The following is a 14,373-nucleotide window of genomic DNA, read 5'->3' as shown; positions in this document are numbered from 1 at the left end:
CAGATATGCGCGGGAGAGGATACGCATCCAGCTGCGTATATCGATTAATGGTCTGACTATAGTCAATGACCATCCGGGGTTTGTTCCCGCTCTTGACCACCACGACCTGCGCCCTCCACGGACTAGCGCTGGGTTGTATGATTCTTTCTTTGAGGAGCCGTTGAACCTCAGATCTAATGAAGATCCGATCCTCAGCGCTGTAACGCCTACTTTTAGTCGTGATGGGCTTGCAGCCTGGCACAAGATTCTGGAACAGGGAGGGTGTGGTGATCTTCAGCGTCGAGAGGCTACAGGCGGGGCGCGTTGGGCAATTTGGAGGCTGCTGCTGTTCTCCCACTGCCAGTGAAGGGAGTGGCCCACCGTACTGTAGGGTTACACTCCTCAAGCGGACCATGAAGTTTAGTCCGAGAAGTATTGGCGCGCAAAGGTACGGCAACATTAGGAGCTTGAAACGCTCGTAAACTGTGCCTTGCACCGTTAAAGTTACCACGCAATTCCCTAGCACGGTGACAGACCGGGACCTCGATGCCACAGAGATTGTCTGTTTGGCAGGTTGAATCCGGAGTCCACACCGCTTCACAGTGTCTGGGTGGATAAAGCTCTCAGTGCTCCCGCTGTCAAACAGACAATAAATCACGTGGTCATTTACCTGGATATCCATCATAGATTTGTCAAGTCTATGAGGCTTGGCCTGGTCCAGGATGATCGACGCCACCGTTGGTTCCTGAGCGCCACTGCAGGCAGCTGAAATCGACGAGGAGGACCCCTGCTGGTCGTTCGCGGTCGGTGCCGACCAACATGGCCGCTCCCATAAGTCGCACGTGGGTGATGGCGCCAAACTCAGCGACCCCTGGTGGTCACACACCTCCGACTCCATCGACCGTAATGGCGTCGTCCTGGCCTTGCACGTGGACGAACCCCTCGATGATTTCGACGACGAAGAGCCGAGCTCTGAAGAATCGCAGGCCGCGCTACCGTTCCTAGATTTAGACCGGCACACTTTCGAATAGTGCCCTTTCTTACCGCAGGCGGAGCACAACACAGCCTTAGCGGGACACCGTTGCCGAGTATGCTTCGCTCCCCCACAGAAGTAACACCGCGGGCCGCCCGGAGCTGCTGCCGTCGTCTGGCCCGAGTGTGAGCACGCCATTACGCAGCATTTCGAACCAGAGGGACGAGGAGGGATTGGCGACTGCTCCTGCCACGTGGTCTTCCGGATACAATACTAAGCTTTTGGAGGCCGTCTCCAGCATCTCTGCTAGCTCGATTGCCTGGGTAAGGTCAAGGTTACCTTTCTCCAATAGTTTAAGTCGAATGTACGACGATCCGACTCCCGCCACAAATGCATCTCGGGCGAGGTCGTTCATGCTCTGCTCAGCCGACACAGCTTTGCAGTTACAGCCCCTGGCTAGCTGTAGGAGCTCGTTCGCATATTCCTCCATCGTTTCGCCAGACTGCCGTCGTCGAGTGGCTAAGAGGTAACGAGCGTGTATTTCATTGGGCGGTTTGATATAACGCTTACTCAGAAGCTCGAGGGCCTTTGTATAATCGGTGGCCGCACGGATCGCGAGGTAGACAGTGTCGCTTACCCTCGCATGGAGGACCCGGAGTCTGTCATCATCTGTGGTGACTGCTGCGGAGGCTGCCAGGTAGTCTTCGAAGCACTTCAGCCGGTGGTCGAAGGTGTTAGAGGCGCCCACCGCACGTGGATCTAATGTAAGGCGTTCCGGCTTCAGGATCTGCTCCATACTCTTTTTTTTCGACGAGAGTTTTAACAACAGTAAATAAAATTGATGCGCGTTATCAAACACGAGGCTAGATGCTCGGGAAATAAAGGCTTTTATTTACTGTAATGAAGCAGCCAATAATTATATACACGATCCCAGACTGAGGGGTACCAGCCAGAGCAGGGACTTTTATACCTCTCCCAGGAGGCGGAGCCCGACTGGGATGTACCACAACACTACAATACAAAGGTGTAACAACCCCACCCTAACCCCAACAGCAACAAGTAGCACAACCCAACAGTAACATATGTACATCCTTGTAGTACTGGCCAGACCCTGGCTCAGTACTATCCAGTGGGAACCAACGATAGTTCACCACATTCACTGATTTTCCCTTCCTTAGCTCTGGTTTCATTCTAACTCCCCCTATTGAAATAAATAGCTAAAAGCAGTAAGTGGGTTACATGTATGAAAGTTGAAATTTTAAAAATTGCCAATATACTGGCGTAAAAGCCAGTAAGGTGCAAGAGGAACTCGCTGAATTATGCTGCACATGGCATCCAACAGTGAAAACATGCATGTGCACTGAGGCTATTCCAATAGTCTCAATACAGAAGGGAGCAGGGGAGATTGTTGATGGAACAAACCAATTTGCAGACTCCCTGAAATCTTTTTATGGACCCCTAGGGAAGTGCAGGGCCCTGGGTATAAGATACATTGTTGGAAAATCTCAGCAGGCCAGACAGCATCTGTGGAGAAAGAATAGAACCAATGTTTCAAGTCTCAACTCAAAACTCAACTCCGATTCAAATAATTGTTTGAAACAATTTGTCTGCTGCCAATTATTTTTGTGCTGTCATGCTGTCTAACTGACTTAGTCAGTAAATGAAAATTTCCACCAACTGAACATTGAGACTGAAGGCATCATTGTCAGCCACCATCATTAAAGCAGCAACAAAGTGTATTTATATAGCATTGTTAGCATGAAAAAAAATTACAAGGCTCTTCACAGGAGTATTGTAAAGCAAAATTTGACACTGAATCACATAAGGAGATATGAGGGAAGATAACCAAAACTTTGGTCAAAGGGGTAGTTTTTAAGGAACATCTTGAAAGACAGAAAGAGAAGCGGACAGATTTAGGGAGGGCATTCCAGAGCTCGGGGCTTTAGTTGAAGGCAGAGTGAAGTGATTAAAACCGGGATGCTTTGTGGGTGTTGGGGGAGCATGATGTTGATTGGTGACTGGGACACAATGTGAGTATTGATTCCTTTACCATTGATTCCATTTCCACCCCCAGCTGAATCAGGCGCTGTAAAGCTTTGGCATGAAATTCAAAGTAAATTGAATTTTAAATTTCATTCCTAGCCATTACTTAAACAGTTTATTTCAACCTGCACTCATACTTTATCCTCATACAACCAAATTCTTGTCCATATTTTTATCACTTTTGGACTTGTAACCATCCCAGTCAACTTTTGACCTCCTTCAGTCTTGCGTCCAAGGAGTTGCCTTAGATCCTCTAACCTTGGCCATCAGTGTATTCCTTCCTTTTGGAAAGCCCTTTAACTCTCTACAGTCTCTACAGTCATAGATTAATTTAGAGTCAATTAACCATTACAACATGAAAGAAAATTAATTCTTCTTAAAACCTATTTTTTCAACTAAGATGTCCATCTCCTTGACTAACTTGATTGCCAGGGTTCTGTGTTCAGTCCTCTTTACTCTGTAAAGTGCTTGGGCTATTTTTTATTATTCTCCTTTCACTCTTTCCTCCTCCTCCTCCTCCCCCCTTCAAAAAGTAACTGTTTTGCTTTAGTAACAGGAAGGAAGAAAAATTACAATTCTCTGCAGCTAATGCAATACATTAAAGAGGAAATAAGTGTTACCTAATTTCGAGATTGGGTTCATAGCAAATGTCTGTTCATTAGAAAAAGTGACTCCAACTGCCAATTTTAAGCTGCAACATGTATGATATAATATACATTTTACGTCTAGAATTTAGTATTCAATTCTATATACTGTATTGATTTTTAAATGGTTGTTTCTAGTGACTCATGGGTGCATAGTATCTACAGTCAAGCTCTTTATGCCAGATGGTATGGAAGGCCGGCGGAGATCTGAGTAAGTATGTCCAACAAGTTAAGGGTGGGAGAGGTGTGCATTATGTTTGTGCAGCATCTTTTTAAAAACCCTGCAAGTGTCTAAGTTCTGTGTGCTTTTTTTCTGCTAACTCTTAAACAAGACTGGTGGAATTCTCCCAAAAAACTTCCAAGTGCTCAAAATGAATCTCCTACACTCTGTGCATTAGAGTGCCCTAGCATGAATCACAATGAAAAGCTGGGGGTGGTGCCTATTCCCACTGGAGAGGCCAGCAACATAGCGCTGAGTGGGCCGAGATCGGCGCATGCACAGTGGCTCCACACTGCCAGCCTCCCGATTGCTGGCCAGCCCTGCAACCCCATCACTGGCCACCCGGACATGTCCAGGTCAGCCCTGAGACCCCCCCCCCACTGGTGGGCGGTACCAAGGTGCCCTGGGCATTGCCACTTTTCCCCTTGGGCAATGCCAGGGAGCCAGGCTAGCACTGCCAAGCTGGCAGTTCCCAGGGGAAACCCCCCTTACCCCCAACCTCCTTCACTCCAGCGGGGTCTGGCCACCAGCTCCCCATTAGTGGGGAGCTTTTGTAAACCCTGCTGGAGTGAGACACTGCTGGCAGTGGGGGAGAGGCTAGCGGACCGAGAGATTTCAGTCCCGGACCTGCTAATCACATTTAAATACAGATTTTGATATTTAAATCAGCTCCGTGCTGATTTCCAGCACAGAGCTGCCGATGCTGGAATTCCGGCGGCTGGATAGATGTGGAGGCCGTGGCTCCCAGCGGGAAGCCCACTGCACAGCCTCCGCTTATACTTCCCAACCCACTGCTAGAGCAGCGCAGTGGGCTGGGAGAATTGCCCCCGACATCTTCCTCTATTCCTCTAACCTTAGTGTCTCCAGCATTTTCTGGTTTTTTTAAATATTTCGGGTTTCAATAAGAAGTAGTTTTGATTTTGATTTTTCCCAGATCAATGTTTGTTTTGACAGGCCTTTACTAATATAGTAGCAAAAGCAAAATAGGTTGCCTCAAATTTTAATCCTAAATTTGCACTGTGACTGGGTTTTAAAGCATCTGTTTCTTCAGTGTATAGCTAGGCTTTTCTTGAAAATAGCTGTATTTGAATAATTCTTTGCAAGTTGTAACTAGTAATTTCCATTAAAGAGGAATAGTAAAAATGACCTTTTATTCCCCCCCCCCCCCCCCCCCCCCCACCACCGAGGTTTTTTAAGAAAGATGCAATTTGCATTATGAATACATATTTAAAGTGAATGAATTATTTCTATTAGTATTAATGAGAATAATCTTATTCTGAAATCTTAATTTAGTGTTATGTTTCCAATGATTCATATTATAAACATGAGAGGAAACCTTTGTCCAATTGAATGGACCAAGTTAGCATTCAAATGATCACCAAACAGCTGAGACTCAACATTTAATTTGTACCTATTTATGTTAATTTAATCAACTGAATAAGTTTTTGTCTATATCTATCTATCTGTATGCATTGTCGGATTTTATATGTATATGTTATATATGTGTGAATTTATAAGCGTTATGAAGTCTTTAAAAATTACCATTATTTCTCTATAATAGTTTGAATTGACACTTCTGCCAACATTTATTATGGAAAAACAACATGTAGACATTTTGTCTGCCATGTAAATTGAGGCCCAAGATTATTAGGTGGGATGTGATTGAAGTTTTCTAAACCTATCGCTATTTTTCCCTCTTGCAAATTCGACAGAACTGACCTCTTCCTACCAAAGTCAGTTGTAAAACTATGTAATGAACTAATTTCTACAATAGCATTCCTTCTGTTCCTGCCCAAATCTATTCCTCGCTCATTTTATCCCTGCAAAGACTTGCTGGAAAGTGTGCCGGTGAGGATAAGAGTAGCAAATCACGCCATTGACGTTCTTATTTACAGAATGGTGACTTGTCTACACTATTTTTAAAACAACTTAGGGAAACAAATTAGTTAAAATGTTGACTCCTTCAAGATGATGTGAGGAGCTATGTTTTGTTTGTAAATATTTGCAGTACCTGCATTTTGATTGTTTAGAACAGATTATATACATCTGTCAAAAAATGCCTTGTGATGCTCTATATTGGTGCACCATTTAATGTTACTGTAACTCCACAGGAAGCAGTGCATTTTTTTGGTGTGCTGGGCATCCATCTGAGTTTGAACTCAGTTTATCAAATCTTAGTGCTTAAAGGAAAACACTCTATGACAGTTGAACCAGTATTCTGCAATATTTTGTGCTGTTTTCAAACCATGGAGCTGAATTAAGGTTTTGAATCTTTTCTTAGCTTGAGTTACCGCCACACATCTTCGACGAATATCTCAGCTATTGAAATTTGGGACTTCTCTCAGCACCTGTATATATAATAGTGAAAGATCATTGCGTGTGCCCTTGTGGATAATAAAGTAATTAGCTCTCTCAAATTTAAAGCTACTTGAGTTATTTTAGTTACTTGATTTTAATAATGTGTTACATTTAGACTAATGAGAAAAATGGTCAGAACTGGATTAACATTTTCTCCTCCTTATGCTGTGCCTGCTTCTCCCTCATGAACCAGAAATGGCGTTCTGTAGTCACCCACAAAGCATTCCTGTTTTACATGTGCCTTGCATGGGAATAACCTGAATTTGTTTGCATTGTGCTTAATCAGCTTTGTTCTTTATATGAACCAATCTTTTATTCAAAGCTTCAGCAGTCTGATTGCAATAAGATGTTGATGGATTTCAGCTGTTGTATGTAGTATATTTTACTCTTGGACAAATATACATTTTAATTCAAGTGTGTGTGCTAATATCTGCATAGTACTTCAAATTCATTTGTGTGAGTATATTTAATTATTGGGAATTCAAGATGGAGAAATGTCAGATTGTAGAAATTATTATTTTTCCCTGAGAAGTGTTGTGTAACTTCACTAATATTTTTAATTGATAGGTTGCTGCTTCATAATTGCCTGATAACTGGTACCAATAATTTCTGTTTCTAATTTGGAATGCTGTGTCTTTATTTTTATTTGTTTCGTTGCTTCAGGAAATTTTCAACCCGTGCCTGTTTTTAAAGTTAACTTCAATCCTAATTTTTTGTTTTGTTTCAATTAACTGCTCCTGTACAAAGAGGGAGACATTCCTTCCTAACAAGTTATCATTTATGAAGGATATTTGTCAGTAATTTTCTATTCTCTTAAAGAAAACAGAGATTTAACAAATGACAACTATTAATTTCAACATTGTACATTACCAAGCACCAAATAGTAACTCTGGGTACAACCAAAATATGCACGTCATTTACTCCAATTTATTTTGAGAATTGACTTTACAATAGTTTGAACTTTATTTCAATCAAAGGAAATGAAGAATCAAAGCTCTGAAGATTGTAAAGCTACTCTGTAGGATGTTTGTAGTGGGAGATGGATGACTTTGCTGTTTCAGCTCTCCGGTGTTCGTAACGAGTAGCTGCAGTACATACTCGATGCAGACTCAAGTCATTTTTACTCTGTTTTGTCCTTAACCCAATTCAGAACAAAATCCCACCTGCAGAAGTGTAACATTTTGCTTTCACCAACCAATCCATCCTCTGGCCTTCTAAAATTACGGATTAAAGAAAAGTCGGGAACATTCTGTCCAATTCCCATTGAAAGCTGCATTGAGATTGCACTAATATGAAGGACTATAACAACTGGTATTTAGAAGGATGTTTTCAGCCCACTGGTCTGGGCTGGGTTCAAACTTCAGCCCTGGGTTAAATAATTTAGTATAATAATAGGCAGTTTTAGTCTTTTGCACTTACTAAATTGATCAGTGGGTTGATTGGTGGCTGGAGCCTGGCACATAGAGGTATATGAGGTATGTGAAGGACTGAAATGCATGAAGCACTGCATTTGCCAACAGCTGTGGCAGTGGGGGAGATGCTTCATGGAGAAAAAGAACAGTAGGGTAAGTGTGTGTCTGTGTGTGTGTCATGGGGATTTAAGCTAATTTCACTGGAAGTTGTTTTGTAGGTCTCTGCTGGTAGTGTGATAGTGCACTGTGCCAACCATCTCATTTAAAAATGTTTTGAGTATGGAACATTCAAAACATCATCATTCCACCATGAAAACATTTTTCTGAGATCCATTATAATAGCTAAGAGACAAGGCTTGTGCTAGAGCAAGTAGAAGAAACCGAAATGACTTCAGAAGAGCTTCTGTTTAAAAATGAATATGAAAATAATTGCACGGGATATTAAAGCCAACAGCCAATGTTTTAATGAATGTATAAAAATGTTGTTCATCAATGACCCATGCAGATGAGACTGTGATGGAACATAGATTGTGGGCAGGTTAAATAAATACTTTGAAAAGATGCCATCAAGAGAAATTTAGTTAGTTTATTATAACTTTTCAAAAATAAGTGATGAAGATCCCCTGGACTTGATGGTTTCCACCCAAGTTATTCATCGAAGTAAATGAAGGAAATGCAGATGCATTATTTGTAATTTTTCAAACTCACAAGGTTCAGTAATTGTACCAATGGATTAGAAAATTTCAAATGTCAGTTCACTATTTAAGAAGAATGGCAGAGCAAAACCAGGTAGCTGCAAACTTGTCAGTTTAATACTAATTCTCGGGAAGTTAATGGAATGTCATCATATAGAATAATCCTTTTGTGTTTTAAAATTTACTTTTGAAGTTTGTTTGAAGATTATATGGCACTATTTCAAGAGGAGCAGGAGAGTACATTGGTTTTCTGGACATTTGTTTTATTTTCTTATTCTTTCCCCCTCCACTCTTTATCTGTCTAAGTGGGTGTTATGACTTCTACTCTGCTCTTTTATAATTGTTAGTCCAGAGAGGGCTAAATAGTTCAGATATTGATTACTCATAGGACCAAATGTAATCCACTCTTGGAATAATGATCAAAATAGAGCCTAACTTTTAAAGTATTTCTGGAAATATTCAAGATTGTATGGTCCTTGAATATGAGTGCCATATCGACAGTTTCTTTCAGTGCAATGTTCTGATATTTAGATAATGTAATTTATTAAATGGCCTGGAAATCTTTCAGATTTATACCTTCCAGAAAATAAATTCTAGTCTATTATGCTTCCCCTGTTGAAAGGCAGTGAATGATAAACAAAGCTCAGTGATACATCTGATGAAGATGTTGCAGTTGCTGCAGGAAAACTTCACCACAAGCAAGTCATTCACTTCCGAAGTGCATTTACAGACTTCCAATGGATTACATATTCAAGCGAGTTGCTCGATGATTTTTTTCTGACTTGAACTCTTTCAGGTGTATTCATTCTAAAATTTCCACGAACATGGAGAGGAATTAAAGAAGTTTGACTTTGGTAGTGAAGATGGTTTTTGCAGTTTTATCTTATATGGTATCTCTTGTCTTTTAGTGTCATCCAGACTCCTTTACCACTTCCAATTGAAAAGGTGAGTGGCCTTTATAATATAGACTTTTACCAATGTTAAAGCAATAAATGTAACTGATCTATTGAAATATTCTGGTAAGCACATGGGTTTGAATATTACCAACCTACAGTATAAGATTGTAAACAGTATGTAAATTTGAATGCGTGTTATTAAGTGATGATTTGACTTTGAAAAATCATCGAGGTCGCAGGAATGTGGAATTGAGGTTGAAATCAGATCAGCCGTGAACTTATTGAATGGCAGAGCAGGTTCAAAGGGCCAAGTGGCCTACTCTTGTTCTTAATTCGTATGTTTGAATTATTTAAAATGTTTTATGCATAAATTAGTATTGTACCAGTTGTAATAAAGGATTGCTATCTAAGAATAGTAAGATATTGGTCTAGCAATTCAGTATACTGAGCGTTTATAGTTTTCAGTTTCCCAGAAATAAAATGATTTCATTACTCTTGGAATATGGATGCCCTAGTAAAAGTACTTCCTGTGAAATTAAACTGACTGAAAATGCTTTTCAAATATTGTTAATACAGTCTTGTGCTGATTTCAGAGATACTTTGTTTGAGTGGAGCTTTGAACAAACTTCGAATCTCACTCAGCAGCTGCTAAAGTACAGTTGCAACAAATATCATGTAACATTTGACAAAATGCAGCACTTAAAGTACTGGCACAAGAAACACTATATGGGATTCAATATTAATGCAAATCTTTTGGAGGGATTGGACTCAATTCACACGTACTTTCTATCTTACTTTGTAGCCAAGATTTCCAATTTTTATCAGTTAAATATATCATCTTTTCGCAATTTAAATTATATGTGTCATTAAATGGTTGTCAGCTGAGTTACCTGGACTCAAAGGTAATGAGATTTTTTTGACAGGCGGTACTAAAATAGATACCTGTGAACAACGAGGTGACCAGTTGCTTGGATGTTTAGATTAATAAATTGATGTGAGATTCAGAAAGTGCAGAACCATTCTATTGCTGATGAATTAATAATAATTGCATATATCTTGTCATCAAAGTTATTTTTGGGCACTGTAATGAAATTAGGACACTGCATTATCGGACACAAATTAATTGGGTTAATTGGAACCTACATTCTTAGATCAAGTGCTTATAGTATGTATGGAAAATTAGTCTGCGGTGCTTTTGTTCATAATAGTCTGGAGGGTTTTGTCCCTGGATAAGATTATTAAAAGTATCTAATTTTATGAAAAGTTTGTCACATGGAGGTACTTGCCTCAGCTTAGAGACAGTTTTCTTTGGGCTCCCTTCTGAACAATGGAACTGATCATCCAACAGTTTTCAGCCTTTGTATGCAAGAGGAAGTCTTGAGAAAGTGTCAGAATTGGTAAGTACTTCCGTGTGACACTTCTATTTTTCTCATGAATATTTCTTTAATGTGTTGGATCAGTGTAGCATACTATTTTTAAAAAAAAAATAGGTGTCCTGTTTTATGTCTTGCCTTTAACTGAAGGTGAGATTTAATCTGATCATTATGTTAAAACTGCAATGCAACCATGAAGAGTATCTTTACAATTTCACTGTCAGTGGAAGGAAATGTTCCACTTTTGAGACAACTATAGAAGCAGAACAAGGCAAACTGAAGATTCTTTTCATTATGAACAACTGGAATTCTTGCAGTTTAAGGTCTCCTCTGAATCCGATGATGCAGATGGATTGTTCGACATCTATTTTATACATTAATTTCCTTAAAGCTAATAGCACTGCTTACAATGTTAAATTTATCTCACTATCTAACTTAAACCTTCTGCTAATTTGCCAATTGATGTTTTTCTCTCGAGCAAATTTTATTTGGAATCAGAGTCGGTGTGAATTCACTAAGCTCTTTTAAAGGAAGATATAACACTTTTCAAGTTATCCGGGTGTCCAGTTGTTTTTGCAATCAGTGAATCGCAATTGAAGTATCGGCGCTATTATTTTAAAGGAAAATCTATGTACAGCAAAGTCCTACACGTAGCAATGACTATTGTTTTGGCGCTGATAGTTGAGGGATGAAAGTGTCCAGGATACTAGAAAAACTCTGCTGTTCTTTGAAAAGTGCCATGGAGTCTTGTATGTTCAATTGCATAGGTGTATCCTGTTGAGAGATGAGATGTTAAGCAACTTGCATGATTTTCAAAAGTACATCGCAGCAGTCTCCGAACCAAAGCGAAAGCTTCAAACTAGATAAAATTTCTGAAAAGATATTTCAAAGAGACTACCTCCAAATACTCTTGTTTTTTATATATAGCATAAAATATCAAAAGTGCTCCAAATCTAATTGCCTAAATTTAGTTCAAATTTCAGAACTTCTGCCAAATCCGCTGATTATTTCCAACATTTTCAGTTTTTAGTTCAAATTTCAAGCATCAGCAGTATTTTGTTCTTGCATATTTATCTGGTGTAAAGTGAGATTGAAGGTTACGGGGAGAAATTTAGGCAGATAGATTTGGAGATTTTGATATTTTATTCAATACTAGAATATTTGGAAGGAGCCTCTTTAAAATATCTTTTCAGAAATTTTACCTAGTTTGAAGCTTTCACTTTGGTTTGGTGACTGCTGTGATGTACTTTTGATGATATATATAGGAGGGAATGGGCTTGATTTGTCAAAAGGCTTTTTCCCATCCAATTAGGATGTTCCATGTTGTTATGTTCCTTGTACAGACCAATAACTTTGAAAAAGAGATGAATTTCCCAAATTACTAATGGTCATTAACCATGTGACAAGATTCACATTTTATCTATAACATAACTAAGAATCAACATTGATCAAATATTAATTAACAGACAACTCATGCACCAAACTAGAGGAAAAAGTACTTTCGCATTAGCTAAGTGCTACAATCTAGATTCATCCGCTAGAGTTTGGAAGAGTAAGAGGTGACTTGATTGAAACACAATACGATCCTGAGGGATCTACAGGGTGATTGTGGAGAGGATGTTTCTTCTTGTGGTATAATTTAGTACTAGGGGTCGTTGCTTAAAAATAATGAGTGGCCTATTTAAAATGGAGATGAGGTGAAATTTTTTTCCACTCAGGGTTGTGGGTCTTTGAAACTCTCTTCCTGAAAATGTTGTGGAAGCAGAGTGGTAACCATGGGGGTGATGGATTATTGGGAGTAAGCAAACTGCAGATTTGAGGTTATTATCAGATCAGCCATGATCTTATTGAGTGGCAGAGTAGACTCAAGGGGCTGAATGGCCTAATCCTGATTCTTGTTCACATGTTTGTACCTTATTACCATTTTTGCTGTACGCTGCACTTCTTGCAAATGTGCAGCATGACAAAAATACGTCCAGTGTTACTCCCAATTCTCCTGCAGGCTCACTTCTCCCTGTTGTGCAAGGTTGAATTGTCCAGTATCCTTCAAAATTCAGTTGAAATCTTTCGGATGTGATTTTTGCCAATAAGGATCAACTCCTTGTTCCTTAAATTCCCAAAACTCCCATTCGTTCTATCCCTTTCCTTTCAAACATAAAATCAACTATCATGAGCATCCTGGTTGGTTGTTAACACAAAACAGTCTTTCTCTGCTCCTAACAGCAGTAGCTCCTTTGCTTTTCCATACAGCCGTAGCTGCTTTGTCTCTCTTCCTGTGTTTTAAAAAGCAGTTGTCCCGGGGTGAAAATTGTCACTTGATATTTCGATAGGTCTCTGTTTGAGTTTTGCTCCCATAGCAACTAGGCCACATAGACATGTCTCCATGCTGGAGTGCTTCTGGAATTCCCAATTTTATCTCGAGGCAGAGATATTTTTAAACACAATCATCTTGTAAAGTCCAGAACTTATGATAATGTGAATCCTATGGCAGCTTCTTTCACTAAAGTCGATATTGTCCTTCATTCTGAATGTCTTGCATGAAGCTATTACAACAATACTAAATATTCGTTGTTGGATAGTTGCATAGTTATTTAATTGACTGTATTTATTTTGAATAGATAGCTGTTGTTTTTCTTTGGTGAAAAATTATGGGCTGTAACTTCTGAGCTCCCCAGCATTAGATCTTGGGGCGGTACATCAAAGATGCATTGGGGAATCCCTCATGGAACTTTCCAGGTAAAGGTTTGCATGGCAATTGCCCAGTAGTGCCCTATTTCACCATGGGATTCTCCCCAAGCCCACCCCTTCTGACCATCCCAACCTCTGCATCAATATCACGCCCCCTCCACCATCGCCGCACCCCGCCTCCAATTTTCCTCCCATCTCCGATCGCTAACCATCGGGAGAGAGTTGGTTCATATATATGTTTTGATAAGTACAAATAAGATAATTCTGTTGTAGATATTCTGGCTGATCCACACTATGGGCTGGATTTTAAAGGCTGATGGGTGGGAATACATTTTGAAAATCACATTCCCAGAGGGCGACACTTAGCTTGTCGCCTACAAAAGGTGATGTGATTTTCAAAGGGAGGGCAGGGCTGTGGTGGATAAATTCTAAAATCAGCATACCTTCAGTTACGTGCTACTTGAGCTCATTGTTGAGCTCATTCACAGGCCTCAGAATCAGTTTTGAATTTTCAGTTGTCAGGCAGAGCACACAGCACCTGGAATGCGTCAGCAGTGGGGAGCTATTAAAACTAATTGATACTTTTTAAAAAGGCAGAATAAAGCTTGTCTGCTCAAACAGTGATAGAGTTGCCACTACCGGTGTTGAGAGGTTTGTGTTTCTCACCAGTGAGAGGTTGGCATCCTGATAGGGATGCCAGGCTATTGGCATCACTAGCTCAGCAGAGGTTGGCAGAGTAAGCCCTGTTGAACAAATGCGAGCCAGCTGATGGGTGGAGATGGGAACAAGCTACTCTGACATTTGATGGAGTAGTAAAGAGGAGCTTTAGCTATCCTCTTTTTGTTTTATTTGTCCTGGGGATATGGGCATCACTGGCTGGGCCAGCACTTATTGCCCATCCCTAATTGCCCTTGAACTGAAATAGCATAACAGCACTGGCGATGCTGTGGGCCGGGTCAGGAAATTATCTAGGCATTGGGTCCCTGATGCCAGATTAAAAATCAAGCCCCATTATTTTTAGTTGCACCTTAATAGGTGAGAGGAGCAAAAACAAATTGCTCATGTATATTAACCAATTAACTGCACTGAGAA

At 40.2% G+C, this 14,373-nt stretch overlaps 1 protein-coding gene across 16 annotated transcripts in view; it reads left to right on the top strand.

The window, feature by feature from the left end:
* Positions 1-14,373, top strand: part of slmapa (sarcolemma associated protein a) — a 192,019-nt gene that overhangs the window by 68,634 nt on the left and 109,012 nt on the right. For all 16 annotated transcript variants that reach the window (XM_078209584.1, XM_078209581.1, XM_078209574.1 and 13 more), the window contains exons 3-4: positions 3,778-3,850; positions 9,233-9,269. In XM_078209584.1, the coding sequence (XP_078065710.1) occupies positions 3,778-3,850; positions 9,233-9,269 (110 nt within the window). The remainder of the gene's footprint in view (positions 1-3,777; positions 3,851-9,232; positions 9,270-14,373) is intronic.

This window comes from Mustelus asterias, chromosome 3 (genome assembly GCF_964213995.1).
Source record: "Mustelus asterias chromosome 3, sMusAst1.hap1.1, whole genome shotgun sequence".
Taxonomy (NCBI): domain Eukaryota; kingdom Metazoa; phylum Chordata; class Chondrichthyes; order Carcharhiniformes; family Triakidae; genus Mustelus; species Mustelus asterias.
Note: the sequence above shows the minus strand (reverse complement) of the source record. Positions and strands in the feature narration are given on the sequence as shown.